A 23,286-nucleotide genomic window follows, 5' to 3' on the forward strand; every position below is an offset into this window, starting at 1 on the left:
TTACCAGCTGCTGAATGTAAGGGGCCTCTCATGGCTCCCTGCTGCAGCCACCATTGCCACTTACACTTGTTGCTGAGTGCCACTGATTCCTGTGGCCAGCTGTAATGGGCAGCAATTAATTTGACAGCAAAAAACGCAGTAGCTGCAGTACGAAGGCCATATTGACCCACTGGCTGCTGGCCATACTGACACCTCCCCCAGAGCACCAGCATCTCCCTTGGGTAGGATGTAAGGCTAATAAGGGTGCTAGGACTGCTAGACATGACCCCCCCACATAGCCCTGGCTGCCCCTGTACCCATGCCCTGCCCCAGGTGCCACCAATTCCCATCTCTCTGGTGGCAAAGGATTAGAGTATATTTGGCAGCACAACAGGGCAAAGCACCTCTGGGGAGGTGGGGAGCTCTCTTCTGGTGCCCACTTTAGGTCACTGCCTGGGGCTTGTGCCCTAGTCATCTTCCCTTAGTTACCCTGCTGCATGGAAGTATTGCTAAGGGACTTCAACCAGAGATATATTTTCAACATTTATTTATAGCTTGTTGAGATCTATTATTCATAAAAAAAACTAAGCGGTTGTGACTTAGATGGTTTCATGGTCAGGTGGGTGGCAAATTGGCTAATGGGGTGCACCCAGAGAGTGGTGATAGATGGGTCGGTTTTGACCTGGAAAGATGTGGGCAGTGGTGTCCCCCAAGGCTCGGTCCCTGGAACAGTGTTGTTTAGTATCTTCATCAGTGGTTTGGATGAGGGCATGATGACCACGCTGTCCAAATTTGCGGATTGCACCAAATTGTGGGGCAAAGTGGACACACTGGAGGGCAGGGAACAGATTCAAGTGGATTTGGACAGGCTGGAAAAGCGGGCAGAACAAAACAGGATACAGTTTAACAAAGATAAGTGCAAAGTACTGCACCTAGGGAGAAGGAATCACCAACACATACAGATTGGCAGGTGACTTCCTAAGCAGCACAGCAGCAGAAAGGGATCTCAGAGTCATAGTTGACTCCAAGATGAACATGAGTCATCAGTGTAATGAAGTGATCAATAGAGCTAACTGCACTCTATCATGCATAAACCAGTTGCATCATGAACAGGACTAAGGAGGTGATACTTCCCTTGTATGTGACATTGGTAAGGCTGCAGCTGGAGTACTGCATTCAGTTTTGGGTGCTGCACTTCAAGATGGATGTGGATGACCTTGAGAGGGTCCAGAGGAGAGCCACTCGTGTGGTTAGGGGCCTACAGGATAGGTTCTATGAGGAGAGGTTGAGGGACCAAATCTCTTCAGCCTCTGTAAGAGAAGGCTGAGAGGGAATCTTGTGGCTGTCTACAAATTTGTCAAGGGTGGGGGACAGCAAGGTTAGGAGATACTCTGTTTAACAAGGTGCCCCTTGGAATAACTAGAAACAACAGCCACAAACTTAGAGAGAGCAGATTTAGACCTGGCATTAGGAAGAACTTCTTTATGATAAGGGTTACCAGAATCTGGAATGCACTTCCAGGTGTGGTGGTGCTCTCCCCTACCTTGGAGGTCTTTAAGAGGAGACTGGATAAATACCTGGTTGGAGTCGTCAGACCCCAGCGCACTCTCCTGCCCAGGGCAGGGAGTCGGACTCAATGATCTACTGAGGTCCCTTCCAGCCCTGAAAATCTATGAAATACCTGTATTTATTTACAAGAATTACACACACAAATTATACCAGAATGTACTCAGCATTTTCAGAAATGTATATATTCTTTCCAGGGCACAAGTTGCGAAAATCTCTGATAATAGGATTATTTTCTAGACACTTAGTGTACAGATATTTTAAATCCCTGGTCTCACTTTTTTCCCTAAGAATAACAGGTGATAAATACTATATGTACTTGAATCTAAGACACAGTCTTTTCCCCAATCAGCATGAGGGGAAAAGATCCCTCATAGTTTCACAGTTGGTAGGGATGGAAGGGAGCTTAGCACATCATCAAGTCCGACCCCCTGCCATGGGCAGGAAAGAATGCTAGGATCAAACGACCATGGCTAGGTGATTATCTAGCCTCCTTTTGAAATCCCCAGGGTAGGAGCGAGCACTACTTCCCTTGGAAGTTGGTTCCAGATCCTAGCCGACAGTGAAGTAGTGCCTCCTGATATGTAGCCTGAATCTCCTCTCAGTCAACTTCTGGTCGTTATTCCTTGTTACTCCTAGTAGTGCTTGGGGGAACAGGGACTCTCCCAATGCCTGCTGGTCCCCCTTAGCCAGTTTATAGACAGCCACCAGATCCCCTCTCAGCCTTCTCTTGTGGAGGCTGAACAGGTTCAGGTCCTGTAGCCTCTCCTTGTAGGGCCTGCCCTGCTGGCCCCGATCATGCAAGTGGCCCTCCTCTGGACCCTCTCGATGCTGTCCACATCCCTCCTGAAGTGCGGCGCCTAGAACTGGACGCAGTACTCCAACTGCGGCCTGACCAATGCCCCATAGAGGGGGAGGATCACCTCCTTGGGCCTGCTCGTGGATGCATCTGTGGATGCATGATAAGATGCACTTAGCCTTCCTGACTGCGTCCTCACCTTGTCAGCCCATGTTCATCTTGGAATCAGTAGTGACTCCAAGATTCTTTTCTGCCTCTGTGCTGACGAGAAGGGAGTCCCCCAGCTTGTAGGTATGCTGCTGGTTTTTCCTCCCCAGGTACAAAACGTTGCACTTGTCAGTATTGACACCCATCCTGTTCTCATCCGCCCACCCCTGTAACCTGTCCAGATCTAGTTGTAGCCTGTCCCTCTCCTCTAGCATGCCCACTTCTCCCCACATCTTAGTGTCATCCCCAAATTTGAACAAGGTGCTTTTCACCCCCTAGTCCAAGTCGCTGATGAAGATATTGAACAGTGCAGGCCCAAGGACCGAGCCCTGGGGAACCCCACTGCCCACATCCCTCCAGGTCGAAAATGTCCTGTCCACCACCACTCTCTGGGTGTGGCCCTCCGACCAATTTGCGACCCATCTGACTGTGTAGGCATTGACACCACAGTCGCCTAATTTTTTAGTGAGAAAGGGGTGAGAGACAGTGTCAAAGGCCTTCCTAAAGCCCAGAAAGACTACATCCACCGCAACACCTGCATCCAAGGATTTTGTAACCTGGTCATAGAAGGCAAACTAGTTCGTCTGACAGGACCTGCCTCTAATGAGCCCATGTTCATTAAACCCATGCCCCTAAGCATAATCTCCCCTGCTGTTCCCTCGCAGATGTGCTCCTGGATAATTTTCTCAAAGAGCTTCCCCAGGACCGAGGTAAGACTAAAAGGCCTATAGTTTCCTGAGTCTTCCTTCCTCCCTTTTTTGAAAATGGGGACCACATTGGCCCTTTGCCAGTCCTCTGGCACCTCGCCAGAGCACTATGAGTGCTCATAAAGCTGTGCCAGGGGTCCCACAATGACCTCTGCCAATTCCCTCAGCACTCTGGAGTGGAGATCATCAGGACCTGCTGATTTGAACATGTCGAGTCCCACCACAAGTTCCCTGACTAGGTCCTCACTGACCCTGGGCCTGGCTGTGCCTCCCCAGGGTCCGTCCAGGATCCCATTGGCGGGGATGACCCAATACCTGCTCGGAAAAATGGAGGCAAAGAATTTGTTAAAGAGGTTACCTTTGTCATCTGGTGCGACCACCAGATTTCCAAGCATGTCCTACAGAGGCCCCACATTACCCAGTACCTTCTTTTTACCCCCTATGTATTTAAAAAAGGACTTCTTGTTGTCCTTGATCTAGGTAGCTAGTCCCAGTTCTGTCTCTGCCGTAGCCTTCCTAACAGCCCCCCTACAATCTCGAACAATGGAGGTATAATCCTCCTTGGTGATGGCCCCTCCCTTCCATTGGGTGTATGCCTCCTTTTTAGCTTTGAGATGTTCCTGGATGCTTTTGGTGAGCCATGGGGGCTTTTGAGCACTCTTGCCCCCTTTGATCCGTGTTGGGATTGTCACCCTTTGGGCTTGGAGGATTGTCTCCTTAAGGAACAACCACTCTTCTTGGACTCCCAACTCCCCTCCCCTCTGGGACCCCAGTACCTCCCCGACTAGTCTCCTTACCTTATTGAAATCCGCCCTCCTGAAGTCCAGGGTTGCTGCAGGCCTTTGACACCCTGCACTGGATGGTGAATACCTGTAAGCAATGATCGCTATCGTCCAGGTGGTCAAGACCCCGCAGTCCCCTCACCAGGTTGCTACCTGTGGCCAGGACAAGGTCCAACAAGGCATTTCCCCTGGTGGGACTGTGCACCTCTTGGGTTAGATGGAGGGTCCTGTAACTCGGTTAGGAACCTACGTGAGCGGTCGGACCTGGCCGACTGCTCTTCCCAGCAGATGTCTGGATAGTATAGGTCACCCATGATGCCCATGTCCCTTGACTTAACTGCCTCCATGAGCTGACCTGAGAGTTCCTGGTCTAGCTCTTCCCCCTGGTTAGGTGGTGTGTGGTAGACCCCCACTGTTAAGTCCCTTCCTCCCCGACCCCCTTGTATTCTGACCCAGAGCACTTCTGTCTGTCCCTCCTCTGACCCAGTGCTGTTTGCTGAGGATGTGTATTGCTCTTTGACATAGAGCGTCACACCTCCACCTTTCCTCCCCATTCTATCCTGCCTGTACAGCCTATAGGCCTTGATCTTTACCCTCCAGTCATGTGTTGGATCCCACCAAGTTTCAGTGAGCCCCGCTATGTCTGGGTTTGTGTTAGCTAGCAGAAGGGCAAGTTCCTCCTGCTTGTTCCCCATACTACGAGCATTAGTGTAGAGGTGTTTAAGGCTTCCTGAGGGTGTATGCACCGCCCCCCTAATCTCTGAACTATCCAGACCCCCTGTGTCTTACCTGGGTACTTCTTGTGCTTGTTGCCTGCTTTGGCTGGGCTGTTCTTGTGGGTGTCTCTTGGTTCAGTGTTCTGTGGCAACCTCCGTCCTCATCCTGCCCTTCCCCCGACGAGCCTAGTATAAAGCCCGCCAGAGGAGATCAGCCAACCTGAAAGAGAACACACGTTTACCTTTGGCGGAGAGGTGAAGCCCATTCCATCCCAGCATGTCTCTTGTTCTGAAGTATGGGTCGTGGTCTGAAAAGCCAAAGCCCGCCTCGAGACACCATTTCCTAAGCCGCAAGTTGACCTCCCTGATGCAGGTCTCATGGCGTCGTCCACATCTGCTCACCGGAAGGACAGATGAGAAGACCACCTGTGCCCCTGTCTCCTTCAGCTTGTCTGCCGAGCTTTGTAGTCCTTCATCAGGTGATCTGGGCTGCTCCTGGCCACATCATTAGTGCCCACATGGATTAGGACCATGGGGTAGTAATCATTGGGCCAGGTAAGGGCCGGGATCATCTCCGTCACGTCCTGAATCCACGTTCTGGGAAGACAGGAGACCTCGTGTCATGGGATCCAGGCGACAAATGTGAACCTCTGTTCCTCTCAGAGTGGAGTCACCCATGACAAGCACCCAGCATCTCTTCTTCTGGGTCAACTTGCCCCCTTCAACCTGTTCTGTGAATGGAGTAGCCTCCTCTCCAGAGGTTTCCTCCTCTTCTTCCTCTTCCTCCAATGTTGCCAGGGCCTCATACCTGTTTCCCAGCTGGACTGGGGGAGCTGACACTGCACCGCCACGAGCAGCCCTGGTTCTGGAGGGAGTCTTCTGCCATTCTGCTGTGGAGGGCACCTCCTGGGGTTCTTTGCCCATGGTGCATCTTAGATTTGCATAGACAGTGGAGGAGGCAGGGCCAGGCAGCTCCTGCAGCTTGGACTCTGGGCCTGGGCCTGGGTCAAGGCCAAAGTCAGACCCACAGTAGTCTCCTCCCCCCCTCTTGTCCTCTGCAGCTTCTACCCACTCACACTCTTTCCCCACCTTACTGTCAGGTGCAGCTTAGCTTCAGCTCAGGCTGGGTTCCCTCCCAGGCACAGAATACATGTAAACTACTCTGTCTGTCAGCACTGACACTACTACATGACTCCTGCCCAGTCAATCAGCAGTGCTGGAAGGGACTGTGCTTCCACATGCTGTACTCCAGGAAGGAACAGAGCCCGGTGGGATCTGACAGTAAGGGGAGGAGGAAGGGAAGGGACAGACACTGAGGAGTAGGGTGAAGGGGCAGAGATTGTAGGGAGTGGGAGTGGAGGGGCAGAGGGTGTGGGGAGTTGTGCTGGGGGAGAATGAAGGCTGTGGGGGGAAGTAATAAGGAGTGAAGCAGAGGGCAAGAAGGCCATCTGACCAGCCACCTTACCCTCCCAACCACTATTTTCCCTGCTGGGTGGGACAAATTTAAGACAATGCTCTGATAATTAGATTCTATACCTTAAAAACTAACAAATGTATAAATATTCCTTATATAGAATCTAATTATTGGGGGGGGGGGGCATCATCTTGAATTCAGGATTGACTTGGATTCAAGTAAATACAGTATAATGTAACTTAAATTGCCAGCTTTCTAAATGTAATCTCATGAATTCAGTAGCTAGTATTATTTCATTATATCAACTTTATTTTGGATTTTTCATGAAGTATTTTATGAATATGAAGGCCTAATGATACCTATTGCCATTGAAAGATTTAGAAAAAAAAATGCACTGGCAGAAAGGTTGATATACTCCCATCAGTCTTCAGCATAAGTAATAAATTCATTATATTGATCTTGCATAAATGGAGGACACATTTTACCTGTATATTCCTTTCTCTGGTAGTACATACAAAATATTTTGTCATCTTCACTTTGCTGTTGCCTATCTAAAGTATATTAATGCCACTTGGTGCTCAAACTTCTGACCCTATGCATCACATAAGTAGCAAGGAGCCAGACCTGTGGCAGATCAATCTGCAGGCTGGATCCTGCAGGGGGTCAGCACCCAGTTGCACAAACAGAGGTGACCTTATATCCTTATTTCAATTTTAAAAATGGTATTCAGTCTATCTGAGTAATAACAAGAACTTATGCAGGTTATTGCATAGCAGGGTTACAACTCTTTGATCTTGAATAAGATTTGGGGGGTAAAATTCTTCTTGGTGCAATGCCTTCCATCCCACATAGGAGGAGCTTTCGTTGGAGAGAGGATACTGATGGAAAGATCATGCTTTGATTAGGGAAGTCTGCAACCCTGCCGACTGAAGAAGAAAACTTTGTGCCAGTCCTTTTATGGAAGGGGTAACACTGCCTGGTATGCAGGTAAAAAAAAAAAGGAAAGGCATTTTGTCTGTTCATTTTTTCCTACCTACAATTCTGAGATGAAACAAATCATGGGAAATTGCAAAGCAAAAGGAGAAATTATCAATCATAAGCATGTGAAAACAGGTGATTGTAATGAAAGTCTGATATAGCCTTGCTTACAACAAGAGCTAGTAGGTGCTCTCTAAAAGAAATGTTAATAGAGACTAAAATATAAATATATTTGACCTCATTCCATTAGGAATTCACTTGAGAACATTGATACCTATATATATTTGTTCACTGTAGCTTAAGTCACTATTATGCATTATACAGTATATGAGTGCCCTTTCCTTAAGGTATGTATTCCTTTGACAATCCATATTGGGTAAAATCTACTTCTGTGTACAAAGCCAGCACAAGGTATAAACATTGCTTAAACCCCACTTTAAAAAACTACTGAAGGTTTAAGTGGGACTTGAACAATACATAAATCTTACACTAGTCTTCTGTATATAGAGGTATATTTCAGTGAAGAGCATTGCAGATCAAAGCAAGACCTGCAGAGGTATAGTTATGACAGTAATTTATTCTTATGTCAAGTATTTGCTTCATTATGTTTCAACATGTTATGGGGATTCATATTACTTGGTAGGTCTTTTGAAATGTCTATTGGAATATTTTTTTAAATGTCTGAAGCATAGCCTCCCATCCTCCGATAGCAAATCTGCACTTGTGTTTGCACCCAGAAAGTGGACTTGCAGGTGTCAGTCAAAGGACCTACACTTCTAAGTACCACTTTTGCACCTGAAAAAAGAAAGTTGGAGGTGCAAGTATTCACATTTGCACTCTCAGTTCAGTCTCAGATGCAATTTGCAGGAATATAAATTACAACCATAAAAAGGGCATCTCTTTAAGGCCATTTACTCATTACCACAACTAAAATCAGGAAGGAAGGTATTTTAAAACAGAACCTCATCTTTTGGGATTTCTTCTGGTAGCTGCCATATGTTTACATGCTACTTCCTTTATATTGAGCAAAACTTCATTTGACATGAAAATCCTAGGAATTGGTAGGTCTGGACTGGTGGTATGTGTAGAGATTCCAAGAGCTACCTGCTTAGAGCAGGGAGCTTTTTCATTTAAGTCAGCTTTTCTGCTGAATCAGCAGCACATTTGTTCAGAGTGAGCATCTTAAAAAGCCAAAGAGCTGGAAGTAGGAGGACAAAGATAAGAATAGTCCTAACTTGTACCGGAATATTCAGTTGCATGTGTAAGAACAGCGCCCAGCTGAAGAATGGTTTAGGAAGACAGTGCATTGCCTTGAATTGGGCAAGCAGGGCTGTTATTGGCATGCTGTTGATGACAGGAAAAGCTGTAATGATATACCACAGAAAAATAGGGTGGCTAATTAAGCCTGAACTACGTTCTAAATGTAGTTGATTTTTGAGAAGTTGCAATCTTGTCCTTTAACCATAGGCATTAAATAATATTGTGCATATTCCACAGCAAGGGCCAAGGACATATGTGTGTAAGGCCATTTTTACACTGAAGCACCATTGTTCAAACAAAAACTGTAGTCTTAATCAACTAAAGCATACCAAGGGTGCAGACAGATTTGGTTTGTATGGTAAATATATAAAAAAAAAAAGATCAAAAGGTTAAATCAGTATATTGTATTTCAGGCCTGATGGAATTGGAACAGTATCAGTTGAAGAGAAAGAAAGGTTTGAGGAAATTAAAGACAGACTTTCCACCCTCTTAGAAAACCAGATAAGCCACTTCAGGTGAGTGTTTAATTTGCTCAGTGCATAATGAGCTTCATTCAAAAGGGTTTTGACATTGTGGTGAACATAGTTGTGACCAAGGACAAGACACAGTAAATATACCATTTGCTACTTCAGGAAAAGTTCATGGTATAGTAAATATGATATTATGAATTTGGATGTCTGTCAGATAATATCTGTCTGTCAGATAATATCTACTTCATATTATCTTCTCAGAAAGATAATATCTACTTCAGCCATAAGTTTGTTGGGATGTAATGTTCACTTAGATTAAATTAATCCTCTGCCTTGGTGTTTTACTAGGTAAAAAATCGTATCCCTGATCTTAACCTTACCATTTCCGCCTTTAAAAACTCTAAATGTAACTCTAGTAAATGTCCAAGTGAAAATGAGTGCTTAAATCATGCCAAGTTCTGGAATAATGTTGGTCAGTAAAACCATGTAAGCAAACTGTCATAACTAGCTCAGCTGACTTAATTTTTTTAACCTCTGAGCTTATCAGATACCATATGCAAATATCTGCTTCCTAAATGGGCTCATCAGTGTACAGTATTTTTCTCGATATCTACCTTCACCTCTCCTTTTTCAGTTACTAACCTGTAGATTTATATATGTTCCCCCATACTATGTAAAGCCCCAGGCTTCAGTGAACAGTTTGTACTGGCTTTGTTGTTTGAGTCACCTTTTTTTGCTCTTGCCCAGTTCAAAGATTGTTATCAAAGTTATACTACAAAAAGAACAATTACTGATCATATGAATTTCATCCATGATCCCTATGTACCTCATGCACATGACTTTGGATTCATTTGGACAACAGTGCATGCCAGCATTGTATCTGTGCCCTATACGTCTTCATGCTGCCCTTCCACCTATGAACATAAAGAACAGAGCAAAACCAGCTGTCCCTCAGCTCCTTCTTGCCACTCATAACAGTAAGACAGGAGCTCTGCAGTGTCTGCCTGTTATTCTTTACATTACCTAGTGCAGAGCTATTCAACTTTGCCCGGGCTGGGCGTTGCATACAGTGCCAGCAGGCGGCCCCCAGACCACATACCACTTGGGCATCCCCCAAAGATTCCCCCACCACACAGGCTGTGCCAGCAGCACACAACCCCCCCCCCCCAACCACATGTTAATCACTCACAGACCACCAGTTGGACACTCCTGATCCAGTCCTGGCTGTTAGTCATGGTGAACACCAACAGTGTTCATATACAAAAGAAAGAAAATAAAATGTTTTTGTTTTAGTTTAATTTAATCTATCTGGCAACTTTGGCAACTTGGTAACAGCAAAGTATCTGGGGTTTAAAAGCTGGTTTCATAGTTGGTAGAGTCAGAAGGGACCTGAGCAGATCATCAAGTCTGATCCTCTGCCATGGCAGGAAAGAGTACTGGGGTCAAACAACCTCAGCAAGGTGTTCATCCAGCCTCCTTTTAAAGACCCCCAGGGTAGGAGCCAGCATCACTTGGAAGTTGGTTCCAGATCCTAGCAGCTCTGACAGTGAAGTAGCGCCTCCTGATATCTACCCTGAATCTACCGTCTGCCAGCTTGTGACCGTTATTTCTAGTCACTCTTGGTAGTGCTTGGGGGAACAGGGACTCTCCCAATGCCTGCTGGTCCCCCCTGACTAGTTTGTAAATGGCCACTAGATCCCCCCTCAGCCTTCTCTTGTGGAGGCTGAACAGGTTCAGGTCCCTTAGCCTCTCCTCGTAGGGCCTGCCCTGCTGACCCCCGATCACGAGGGTGGCCCTCTGGACACTCTCCATGTTGTCTACATCCCTCCTAAAGTGCGGCACCCAGAACTGGACGCAGTACTTCAACTGAGGCCTGACCAGTGTCGCATAGAGGGGGAGGATCACCTCCTTGGACCTGCTCGAGATGCATCTGTGGATGAATGACAAGGTACAGTTGGCCTTCCTGACCACGTCCCCACACTGTTGACCCTGTTCATTTTGGCATCAATAATGACTCCAAGATCCTTTTCTGCCTCTACACTGATGAGAACGGAGTTCCCCAATCTGTAGGTATGCTGCTGGTTCTTCCTCCCCAGGTGCAGCACCTTGCACTTGTCAGTGTTGAAACCCATCCTGTTCTCATCCGTCCACCCCTGTAACCTGTCCAGGTCTGATTACAGCCTATTCCTCCTGTCTAGCATGCCCACTTCTCCCCACATCTTAGTGTCATCTGCGAATTTAAACAGGATGCTTTTTACCCTCTCGTCCAAGTCACCAGTGAAGATGTTGAACATTGCGGGCCTGAGGATCGAGCCCTGGGGAACCCCACTGCCCACATCCCTCCAGGTCGAATAAGACCCGTCCACCACCACTCTCTGGGTGCGGCCCTCCTGCCAACTAGGATCCATCTGACTGTATAGTTATCACCACCACAGTCTCCTAGTTTTTTAATGAGAATCAGGTGAGAGACAGCATCAAAGGCCTTCCTAAAGTCCAGAAAGATGATGTCCACCACCACACCTGCATCCAAGGATTTTGTCACCTGGTCACAGAAGGCCACCAGGTTGGTCTGATGGGACCTGCCTCTAATGAACCCATGTTGGTTGCCCCTAAGCATAATCTCCCCTGCTGGCCCCTCGCGACATGCACCAGGATAATTCTCTCAAAAAGCTTACCCAGGACCGAGGTAAGACTAACAGGCCTATAGTTTCCTGAGTCCTCCTTCCTCCCTTTTTTGAACATGGGAACCACATTTCCAGTCATCTGGCACCACACCAGAGCACCATGAGTGCTCGTAAAGCCGTGCCAGGGGTCCCACAATGACCTCTGCTAATTCCCTCAGCACTCTGGGGTGGAGATAGTCAGGACCTGCTGCTTTAAATATGTCAAGTCCCTCCAGAAGTTCCCTGACTAGGTCCTCACTGACCCTAGGCCTGGGTGCACCTCCCCTGGGGCCTATGGGGGTTCCAGTGTGGGGAGTGACCTGGTCCCTGCTCAGAAAAATGGAGGCAAAGAAATTGTTGAATAGGTTAGCTTTGCTGTCTGGTGTGACGACCAGATTTTCTAGCTTGTCCTGCAGAGGCCCCACATTACCCAGTCCCTTCTTTTTACCCCCTACGTATTTAAAAAAGGACTTCTTGTTGTCCTTGATCTGGGTAGCTAGTCCCAGTTCCATCTCTGCCTTGGCCTTCCTAACTGCCCCCCTACAGCCCTGAGCAACTGAGATATAGTCCTCTCTGGTGATGGCCCCTCCCTTCCATTGGGTGTACGCCTCCTTTTTAGCCAGGAGACATTCCGGGATGCTTTTGGTGAGCCATGGGGGCTTTTGCGCCCTCTTGCCCCCTTTGATCCGTGTTGGGATTACCTCCCTTTGGGCTTGAAGGAACGTCTCCTTAAGGGACGACCACTCTTCTTGAACACCTAACTCCCCTCCCTTCCGGGACCTCAGTGTCTCCCCAACTATTCTCCTTACCTCATTGAAATCCGCCCTCCTGAAGTCCAGGGCTGCTGCCTTGCTGCAGGCCTTTGCCACCTTGCGCTGGATGGTGAATTCCAGCAGGCGATGATCACTGTCACCCAGGTGCTCGAGCACCCACAGACCCCTCACCAGGTCGTCACCCGTAGCCAGGACCAGATCCAACAAGGTGTCTCCCCTTGGGGGGCTGTGCACTTCCTGTGTTAGATGGAGGTCCTGTATCTCGTTTGGAAACCTACGTGAGCAGTCAGACCTGGCTAACTGCTCTTCCCGGCAGATGTCTGGAAAGTTCAGGTCACCCATGTTGACCACGTCCTTTGACCTAACTGCCTCCATGAGCTGACTTAAGAATTCCCGGTCTAGCTCTTCTCCCTGGTTGGGTGGTCTGTAGTAGACCCCCACCATTAAGTCCCTTTCCCCTCGACCTCCTAGTATTCTAACCCAGAGCACTTCAGTGTGCCCCTCCTGTGATCCAGTGCTATTCGTTGAGGATGTGTATTTCTCCTTGACGTAGAGCGCCACACTCCCACCTTTCCTCCCTGTCCTATCCCTCCTGTGCATCCTATAGCCCTTGATATTCACCACCCACTCATGCGTTGGGTCCCACCGTGTGTCGGTGAGCCTCACTATGTCTGGGTTGGTGTTAACTAGCAGGAGGAACTTCCCCATACTACGAGCATTAGTGTAGAGGCATTTGAGGCCTCCTGAAGATGTATGCACTGCCCCCCCTAATCCCAGTACTACCTGGGCCCCTGTTGCTTACCTGGGTATTTGTTCTGCTTGTCGTCGGTCTAGGCTCGGCTGTTCTTGTGGGTGATGCTTGGTTTAGTGGTCCAAGGCTTCCTCCACCCTCGTCTTCCCCTTCCCCCAACAAGCCTAGTTTTGCATTCACTTAACAATGGACAATCCGGTGAAATTTTGCTCTCACTTAACAATGGACAGTCTGGGCTCATCTACATGAAATATTTACTGCAGAGCTGCCTAATTAGCTCCACAGTAAAGTCTCAGTGTCTACACATGCAGCCCTATTAGGCTGCAGTAAACTAATTAAGCCCATAGTAGACACAAGCACTGTCCTATAGTGGCATTATTTAGTGCGCAGCACTACACATGTAATGCTGATAGGGCCGGCTGGAGCCCAAAGGTGCTTCAGTGCAGGAGCTGCCTGCCAGCTAGCCCCACATCCGTGTGTCCCAGTCAGCTCCTCTGCAGCACATTGAGCTGGGTCAGAACAACCCCGTGCTGGCAAATTGACCCCCTGAACCCCTGCCAGCTGGGGCTGCCCTGACCCGGCTCAATGTACTGCGGTCCCGGATGCACATGTAAACTTCAGTGAGATATGCACCAGAATTTATTGTGTTGCATTAATTTCATGTGTAGGTGCACCCTCCAGGTCCCTATTTTGTTTCTTAAAGGGACATTCATCCCTGACTGACATACTGCATGACAGTCATTTTCCAAGAGTGTTCAAAAAGGCAGAAAAGCCCACTTAATTGCTCCACTATCTGGAGCAATCTGTGCAAGCTTCATAAATACCAAAAAGAAGGACATCAGTCCTTTAATCAGTCTTTCTCCATGAGGGTTCTAATAAGGAGCTTCAAGCTACACTGACCAAGAAGACCACTTCCACTCTGGTACTGATTACCACTTAACAGAGGTAGGAAGCAGCAAAGTTCCAGAACAGAGCTGAGGCATTGGTCATATCTTCAGTGCCTATGCAGTCAAGGCATGAGACTTATTAAGTCTGACTTTTCAGGGGCTAACATTTGTGAGGCAACCAGTAGCCTAAGGAGGTATCTGGTGCCCTTGACAGCTGAAAAGGTACTGACAACAACTACTGAACCTCAAAACTCACTTCTCTTAAAATTCATCCTTTGCTTCCCAGTGCTTCAGGATAGGCAATTCAAAATGATGTCCCTCAATGTCTAGAATGTTGTCAAGTATTGGTACATATGTCAAGTATTCGAACATAGTGTAAATATGGTACCAAGTGATTTGGGTCTTGATGTGGGCCTAGATATATGGGTCTAGATTCCCTTTCTTTTGAGACATCAGGAGTAGTGAAAATGAACCACCAGCTACTGAGTTTATTGGTACCGTGGATGAAGAAGGTATATCTCTCATGCTGACTTTATCCCCTAACAAAGTGGTGAGAACACAGCAGAGCAAGGATTCTTCTGACAGGATGACACCCTTCTCAGAAGAGGTAGACTTTTCCGTAGCTCAGTGGTTTCCAGATCATTGGCCCACATGTTTAAAAGAGTTCTGCTTGGTAGCACGCTCACCCAGCTTCAGCAAAGCATTGCAACCTCATGGCCAAATTCATCCTCTGAATCTGATGAAATGGGAAAAAGAGTGGAGCTTTGGGCCTATGCCTACATGATGTTGACCACCTTATCCTGCACAAACATCAGCTGAAGGCCCTTTGGAGTTTATTCTGTCTTGTAGGCAAAATTATTTTCATTTGCACTAAGTCAAAACAATCTTTCTTTACACCCATACAGCATAAGGCAGGTCAGCAGCCAACAACTGCTTTTTGCAGTCAAGATTGGAGTGCTGAGGTGTAGTGTCTTGAGGGCTACTCTTTGGTGTCTGACTGCCGTAGGAACCATAGCCTCTCTTTGCTCCTTCGATGGGCAGTTAGCACCACTGCATCTAGATAAACATGCTTTCAGTGTCCCTTTGTCAGACTATTCCCAACTTGTTCCCTTATCTTGCTCCATACTTACGTCTACAAGATGCTACAGTGGGACTTTTTTGTAGTATACAGGAAAAGTAAAGAAACAACACATGTGTGCACCAAAGGTAGCTACCTAATACAGGCACAGCTCTTTGTTAGTGTTACAAGGAAAGGCCTTGCCTGTGTAGTTAGATTTTTTTTTAGTGGCATCAAAGCTTCATGTAAAATTAAGATCAAACATAAACCAAGTCTTGTTTCTGGTGCAAGCAGATAACTCGGCTTCATTATCAAGTCTAGTCAGCACCGTGTTCAGGATTTCTAGCCAATTTATTTTACATGGGGCATCCTTGTCCCCACAGTAAACAAAACAAGCAAACCTACAAAAGACAAACAAAACCAAAACCTGTGATCTTATTTAGTTTGGACTTTGAGAGGGGTAACCCCGGCTCTGTGCTTCTCCAGCACCACCGCCTCCTCTCCCCCTTGCCCTTTTCTGGAGCTTTTAACTGTCTTTATGACTCCATCCCTATTTTCTAGTCATCAGTTGCAGGCTTCCAGCAAGGCAGACTATTAACCTTATTAACTGCTAACCACCTGCTGATGGATTTCAGCCCCCTGAAGGCTGAGTACATCCTTATACTGGAAATATCTTGTTTTAGCAAATTTTATACCTCCATATCATCAGGTGTACAGGTGATGATGATAATGGCAGAAAATATAGTATTCTTAAAACTTAAAGGAGGGTGGAAGGGACAAAAGTGGATAGGTTGGGGGGCGCATTTCTCTCTGTCATCTAATCAGTATTGGGAATATTTCAGAACAGTTAGAATATTGGCTAAAATATTTCACTTGGGACCCCAGAGTTAGGTACTTAAATTCATTAATGAAATCTATGGGAGCCTTAGGTACTCAGCACCTCTGGAAATCAGACCACTTTTTAGACACTTAAGTTTTAATATCCAACAGCTAAAGTAAGGTTGAGACAACAGAGAATGATATGGACTTAGCAGGAACATCCTTCCTAGTACCCATCCATGTGTTTCTGTTCTCTTGTCAGTCTTGGCTGTACTGGTGCTTGCAGCCTACATATTCACCCCTGCCCTGTTTTTTTCAGGTCATGCTCCTCAAAGAGAGAATATAATACAATACAGCCAGATCAGCTAGGCTTCAGATTCTAGAAAGACAAGAGGAAGAAAGTGGCAAAAGAAAGAGCAGCTCATCTCTGCTGAATTAATCTTATCCTCTTTCACCAAGGCAGTAAATTCCTCAGGACTTTGTTCAGTTGATGGCTTTACAACAATTTTATCAAGTGTGCGTGACAGAGACTCTTGAGAATACCCCTGAAACAAATGCAGGAAAAACCTCACAAACTGCTGCCCACCTTGGATTCTTCTATGTCATGAATATCTTGCACTCCTCTGTATATGATGGCTTACTGTTGTCGAAATTAAAGTTCTGTTGGGACCTGCAGGAGACCTGTGGCCATGCCAGCAACCTCTGGTCACATCCAGGCAAGCTTACAACAGGTGTCAGAGACATAGGTACCTTTGATGTCTCTTCCAAGAGACACAGATGTCTTTATTTCCATACAGGGCTCTTTTGTGGGAGCTATGGTCCAGGAAAGGTTGAAGGAACAGGGGGCTGCTAAATCTGTACAGAGAGAGGGAGACTAGAACTGTTCAAATACACTGTTTGCCATTACTAATTAACAAGTATTTCTGTCCTGATTATGATTACTTGAATTGGGATCAACAGAACAGACAGAGTATTTAAAGACCATCATACGCAAGGATGCAGGGAGCATTTGGTAGCCTTTACATCTGATCGAGCAATGCCTACAGTGGTGGGTATAAGAAGGTGGCTTCCTGCCTCAATCTTCAGGAATTCCCAGAGAGGTTCAAACATCTCAAACAATTACAAAAGACCTTCCCTTTGATGACAATAAACTTTTTTAAAATTCCAGATGGATGAGGCCTTCCATTTCTGAAGGGACTCCCAAGGCAACTGTAAATTCTCCTAACCTCCTTGTTTCAGCCCCAAGAAAGAAACAAACAAAATTTCAGGCTACCTGCAGGCAGTGTTCTTCTGTTCATTACTTTAACTAGTCTTAAGGGACTTCAAAGGCAGTGAGAGAGAAGAAAAAGTTCTAGTAATGATGAATCTGCATCCTTTTCTGCCCTTCACTTTGAGTCCTATCATGCATCAGGGACAAGAGTGTCACAGGAGCTCTCGAAGATCATTTATTTCTACTTTTCACCCTGGAATTGGATCATCTCTGGCTGTTGGGCCCTGGAAACTGTAAACAAGAGCTATTCTATCCATTTCCAGTCCTGTCCCTTGGTATACCCCTTTTCTTTCCTTTTTTGTGTCTTTGTGACTAGGTATTTAGCAAAATTCAAGGATCTGTTGGAATCTGACAGGGCTGCTCCTCAAACTTCAACCTCTGGGCTGTCAACCACACACCTTAATGCCTACATTACCCCAGCCCCTATTTGATAACTGTCTTCTAGTTACTAGCAATGGAAACCATGTGGACAGTCATTCAAAAAAGAAAGAAAAGTTATGTATTTTACAGTACCTTTGATTCTTAAACATGTTCTCCACATGGACTCTTGTGCTTTGTCCACATTATTTGGGTCCACAAGAACAGCATCCTACTGTTCTCAGGTGTTGTGTTGATGAAAGAACAGATTGAGCGTCCTGTGGAATTTCTGCCTTCTCATGTGAAGGCACAAGGTCATTTAGGATTTGGGTTTGGCCTGAATAGACACTGCTGATTGAAAGAATCCAATCTTGCATGTATAGGACTCATGCATACCAGGAGGGAGTCTGTGTAGACAGCTAATCTTGGAAAATAATAGTTCTGTATGGTAGGGAACCTTACTGCTCTTTATTTTTACTCCACCATAACTCAGAAATAACCATAATTTGTGTTTCCAGTTTCCTAAAAAGTTATCTTTTGGTCAGACACAGTATGCAGCAATGAAGCCTATTAGGTATTTGGAGAAAGTATGAATGTGTGAAAATAGGTAGTTGTAATGGAATTTGCTTAGTAGGTCTTAACTTTAGTGGCTGTAGTAATAGAGAATTGTAAATGTTAATTAGGGCTCTGTATACTTACTTAGTTTATAGCATTGGCTCAGAATTATATGTACTTTAAAAGTTCATTACATTATTTACAGCAACACTTTAGGATATACGCAGTGGGACCTCATGATTTGAAATGCTAAATGTTATCTAGGGATCAGTGGCATTTATGCATGAACTGTGTCACCTACGGGTTAATAGGAGTAAATAATAGGAAAGACAATACATGGATTATGCAAATACACTGAGGAGGCAGGAGGAGGCAAATAAAGCAGCCAAATTTGTATTTTATTTATAGATGGATTAAGACTGAGGAAATACAAGTTGATTAAATCTGTTTTGCTAATTTATTAATGCCCACTAAGAGTTACTAACACAGAATAAGCAAGCAAAATAAAGCAGGTAGTAAATTGGTGCTATGTCTGCTAAAATGATTTGTCTGACCTTGTTTACAAGAACCTGTAATGTCAGTCAAAGTGATTTCTAAAACTCATCACTCTGAATCCAATTGTTATTGGAAAAATGTTAGAAAAATAGGGCTACCATTTTTGTTAGTAATAATAAACAATCACATACAAATAATCTCAGCAAAGTAGAAAATCCCTTTTTCAATTGGGGCTATCCCAGCAAGCTTCACAGATAGGATTAAGAGAGTTTTAGAATGAGCTCTACAGCTTGTAGGAGTGGCAGCACTTTAGTTTATTTTGTTTCATCTTTTGCATTTTTGGTATTGTTATTCTTTTAGTAGTTAAAGACTCTAAGTGGGCTAGTGCTGTACAGGGCACAAAAGGCAATGAGGTTTATGTCTGGTAGGATTTACAATTTAAGCCAAAATAAAATGTATTTTAATGATAAATGATTTAGTTAAAGCCAAAAAAAAGTAATTTGCACCCATTTATGCAGTTTCCTTCCATTGTTAAATCAATACCAAAACAGGGTATAAAGAGGTAGAATGAGCCTTATAATAAGTCTCATTTTCTTACAGAGATTCTTAAGGTGTTAAGGTTAGAAATGACTTGCTTGTTCAGCAAGATGGAAGCAGTCTAATAAAATCCACAGCTGTTTGTAGATATCCTCCACTATTCAGTCACTGGGCTAATTTCTTCTTGCCTTTTAAACTTTCCTATCCTTCGGGCCGAGCAACAGGCGCTCTGATTTCCTTATTTCAGTCCTCCATATTGAATTTGTGAAAAAATATAGAAGAATCATTTATCAGTGTTCAGTATATATGTCCCTTCCAATAATGCAAATGAAGGAGTAGTGGGAAAATATATACCCATTACGCTTACATTCTTAACTTAGATATTACACTCTGGATAATTTATCCTGGTTTTGTTTTTGTTTTTTAAGATACTGTTTTCCATTTGGACGTCCTGAAGGAGCTTTAAAAGCCACACTTTCATTACTTGAAAGGGTATGTCTTTTTACTTTATTTTAACTCTAGGATATCTCATCTGTATGTTCTTTTATTATTGAGCTAGCAGGAATATCCACTAAGATACCATACTAGTGGTTTTATTATATGCTAAATAATTGACAAAGTCTAATAATAAAATATATTTACCAGAACTTTCTCTTAAGTCATTGCAAAGGTTCCCTGTGTCTTTATCATTTAGTTATTATGGTCACAAAATATTATGATTATATCTTGAAATATAACCTTAAAAATATCCATATAATCTAAATAAACCCATTGGAAAATAAAAATTTGATTCAATTTATAAAGAAAAAATTTAGATTTATCTAAATTAGCAAGGGAATATAAATGTAACATATAAATAAAACTTGGCTACAACAAATTCCACAGAACTAGCTCCTGCGGAGGGTAGACAATACTAACAGCATTTATGCTCCCTTGTGAATGAGGAGCTTTAAAGTCCAGGAGACTGCTAAGACAGTGAGCTAAAGCAAGATATTCTGTTTTTTCTAGACAGTTATCCCATCGTCTGTAGCACTGTCCAGCCTTTGGATGGTACTGGTCCATTGCCTGATGCATCCAAAAAGGGGAAGTGACAGCAATTTTGTGCTATTGCAAAATTCTGCCAGGGCCTATACACTATTGCGTGATCAATTCTATATATTTGGTTTTAAATGTGATTTCATTTAATATCTTGCCATATATGTAGACTTCATTTTTGTGGAACTAATATTTCTATTTGTGCTAGTACAGTTGCAAAGGGCCAAGTTGAATTAGGGAAAATGTGCCTTCCTACATCTGTGAGCATCCTTTTATTATACTTACCTATAAACATTGTTGGCTCTTCCTTTCTGGTTTGGACTCTTGAGTTCAAGTGTAGAATAAACATATTTGTATAAAATCAAATTGAATTTTGGTACACCTAAGTATGGATAGTCAAGGACAAACAAGAAAAGAAAACTAATAACTAAATTACCCATACAAGTAAAATATTAATATGCATTACCTCTATTGCATTATTAAATACACTGTTGGAGACTTGGGTGCATACAAGTCCCTTGATATTATGCAAAGAAGATATTTTTAAAATTACAGATTAAGTTATCTGAGTCCAGTTTACCTCATTTTAACTGAGTCTTGAGTTTTTTCAAAGCCGTATTGAAATTTTAGTCAGCAATTAATTGTTTCAAAAAGTAATTAATTTGTCAAACTTTAAATCTTTATTTGCAGTATTTATAATACAAAATATAAATAGCATTTTTGTAAGTTTGACGTTTTATTTAAATTTAAACTAGTAGAGGCCACCATAACTGTAAAAATTCAAGGGACATTCTGATTCAATTGAAGCCAATGGATAAATTCCATTAACTTCCAAAAGGTCAAACTGGAAGACTTTTACAGATTAGTAGGTTTAAAAAATAAATATTAAAAATGTTAAAGCCTTTTTTTGACCTAGCCTTCTAGCTCACCGTAATAAAATATTACAACAAAAATCTGGTACTCTGCCTAAATAGCTAATCCTTTTGAACAAGTATATGTTCTGCTGAATTTTAATAACTGTATGAAGGAAGAAGATAATCAGTGATGATAGTCTTGACAGTGTTTTTCTTCTTCCTTTTTAAAATTGCCAGTTGATTTAATGTTCATGAAATTGTGGGGTTCATTTCACCACTAAGAACTGAACGTAATACGAAAAGGGTCACATGGAAATGGCACTGTCCCTATCTCTAGCTGTAGTTTAATCTAGACCTCAGGACTTCTGGTATTCCATTCTTGGTTCTCACGCAGAAACTGACAATCATGCTGAATGGTGTCAAACTGTAGATATGATCTTATAACTTCTGTAGATGAGGATAAAGGTGAAACCATCAGACTAACACAGGGATGGGCAAAATGCAGCCCGGGGGCCGGATGTGGCCCGCCAGGCCATTCTATCTGGCCCTCGAGGCCCCTAAAAAATTTAGAAAATTAATATTAATCTGCCCTGGGCTGCCTGTCATGTGGCCCTCAATGGCTTGCCAAAACTGAGTAAGCAGCCCTCTGCCCAAAATAATTGCCTGCCCCTAGACTAACACAACCCCCAAAACAAAGTTAGAACTCAAACCTCTAGAGACAAATACCTATTTTATTAACTGACTGGACCACTGATTGAAATGATTCCTCTTTGATTTTTGCCTTTAATTATTAGCAGATCTAAAATAGTTATTAAATTCAAATTATGTTCTGGAGCTTTGGGTAATGTGCAACCAAGTAATATGATTCTCTGGCACAGGTTTTAATGAAAGATATTGCCACTCCCATACCAGCAGAAGAGGTGAAGAAAGTGGTCAGAAAATGTCTGGAGAAAGCTGCCTTGATCAATTACACTCGACTTACAGAATATGCCAAAATAGAAGGTGAGTATAGTGATCAACTGCCAAAGTGACTGTAAAAGCCAACAGTGCCTATTAACTGAATATTCTGTGAGCAGCCTTTTTCCCTTTCCTGAACAAACCTGTACCACAGCAAGGGGAAATGTCTCATTAAAATCTCAGCTGGTGAACTATAGAGCTTTTTCCTATTCATTGCTTTAATATGCCTCCTGGGAACCTGCTTGAACGAAATACCCAGATCTTATGTTTAAGTTGTCTTTTGTTCTTATTTTGAATTTTTATCAAATATAAATGTGTGCTCATGCCTAATTTTTACCTTCTCTAAATATTCCTAATAAACTATTGACAGTGTACTCTTTCCTAATCAGCACCATGAAATTTGGAAATCAAGGCAAGAGATGTCTTTTGAATACCTTAGGCACATAAACACAATTTATGCTTCTCGAGTTGTCATTGTCAGAAATGGAAAAGTTACTGGTATATATAGTAAGATATAATCATAAACTGATAAAACCTCAATGGCCTTTTATTTATTATAAATATACTAACAGAAAATAGCTTTCATGATAATATTAGTTTTTTCTATATTTACAATTGATATATATTCCGGAAAATGAGATTAATCAGGGTTGTTGCTAGGAAATCGGTATTTTATTATATAAAAGGTTATTGTAATATCGTAAAAATTCTGTAAAACAGTAAAGTATGCTAACAGTAAAATAATTTGACAGTATTCAAATGCAATAATTATTTTCCAGAAAGCATATAATAGTGTCATATAATGATACAGATTTAAATTCTAGAAATAGTAAATCCTGCATAAATATATATATTTTTAATATAAACCGTAAATGTGTGTCAGATTACAGGAAACAGAACATGACGTTGGCTTAAAAATTCCATGGTATGTTAACATAACATTCTGTTTTAGTAGAATTTATTTCTGGTAATACACTGGAATTAAATAAAGTCATAATATCAAACCCCATAGATATGAAGGAGGGTGGTGTATTTAGTAGTGTTATAAAAGCAACTTTTTGTCTTATTTCAGCTCTGGTCAAACTCACTGACAAACATGAATTAACCAATCTCATGAGTGATTAACAAAAAGCTATCTCATCACTATAGCAACCAATATTATATCATGGGAGTAACAACATGAAACTACCTTAGTAACCAGTTTACCATAATTAATTATGATATCATGTTGTGTTAAAGAAAGAAGGATGAATATTGGTTCTTTTCTGGAAAATGAGAAAGCAAAGATACCTTTTCTGTCTCAGATTTCATTTTTCACATTTATAATTGGGATTTTTGCTCTTAAATTATCTTGAACATTTAGTAAGCATATTGGAATAAAAAAGAAATATTTTAGAG

At 43.4% G+C, this 23,286-nt stretch overlaps 1 protein-coding gene across 8 annotated transcripts in view; it reads left to right on the forward strand.

Moving 5' to 3' along the window:
* Nucleotides 1–23,286, forward strand: part of CADPS2 (calcium dependent secretion activator 2) — a 630,383-nt gene that overhangs the window by 507,726 nt on the left and 99,371 nt on the right. For all 8 annotated transcript variants that reach the window (XM_059725932.1, XM_059725931.1, XM_059725930.1 and 5 more), the window contains 3 exons: nucleotides 8,822–8,923; nucleotides 19,471–19,534; nucleotides 21,810–21,933. In XM_059725932.1, coding sequence (XP_059581915.1) covers nucleotides 8,822–8,923; nucleotides 19,471–19,534; nucleotides 21,810–21,933 — 290 coding nt within the window. The remainder of the gene's footprint in view (nucleotides 1–8,821; nucleotides 8,924–19,470; nucleotides 19,535–21,809; nucleotides 21,934–23,286) is intronic.

This window comes from Alligator mississippiensis, chromosome 4 (assembly GCF_030867095.1).
Source record: "Alligator mississippiensis isolate rAllMis1 chromosome 4, rAllMis1, whole genome shotgun sequence".
Taxonomy (NCBI): domain Eukaryota; kingdom Metazoa; phylum Chordata; order Crocodylia; family Alligatoridae; genus Alligator; species Alligator mississippiensis.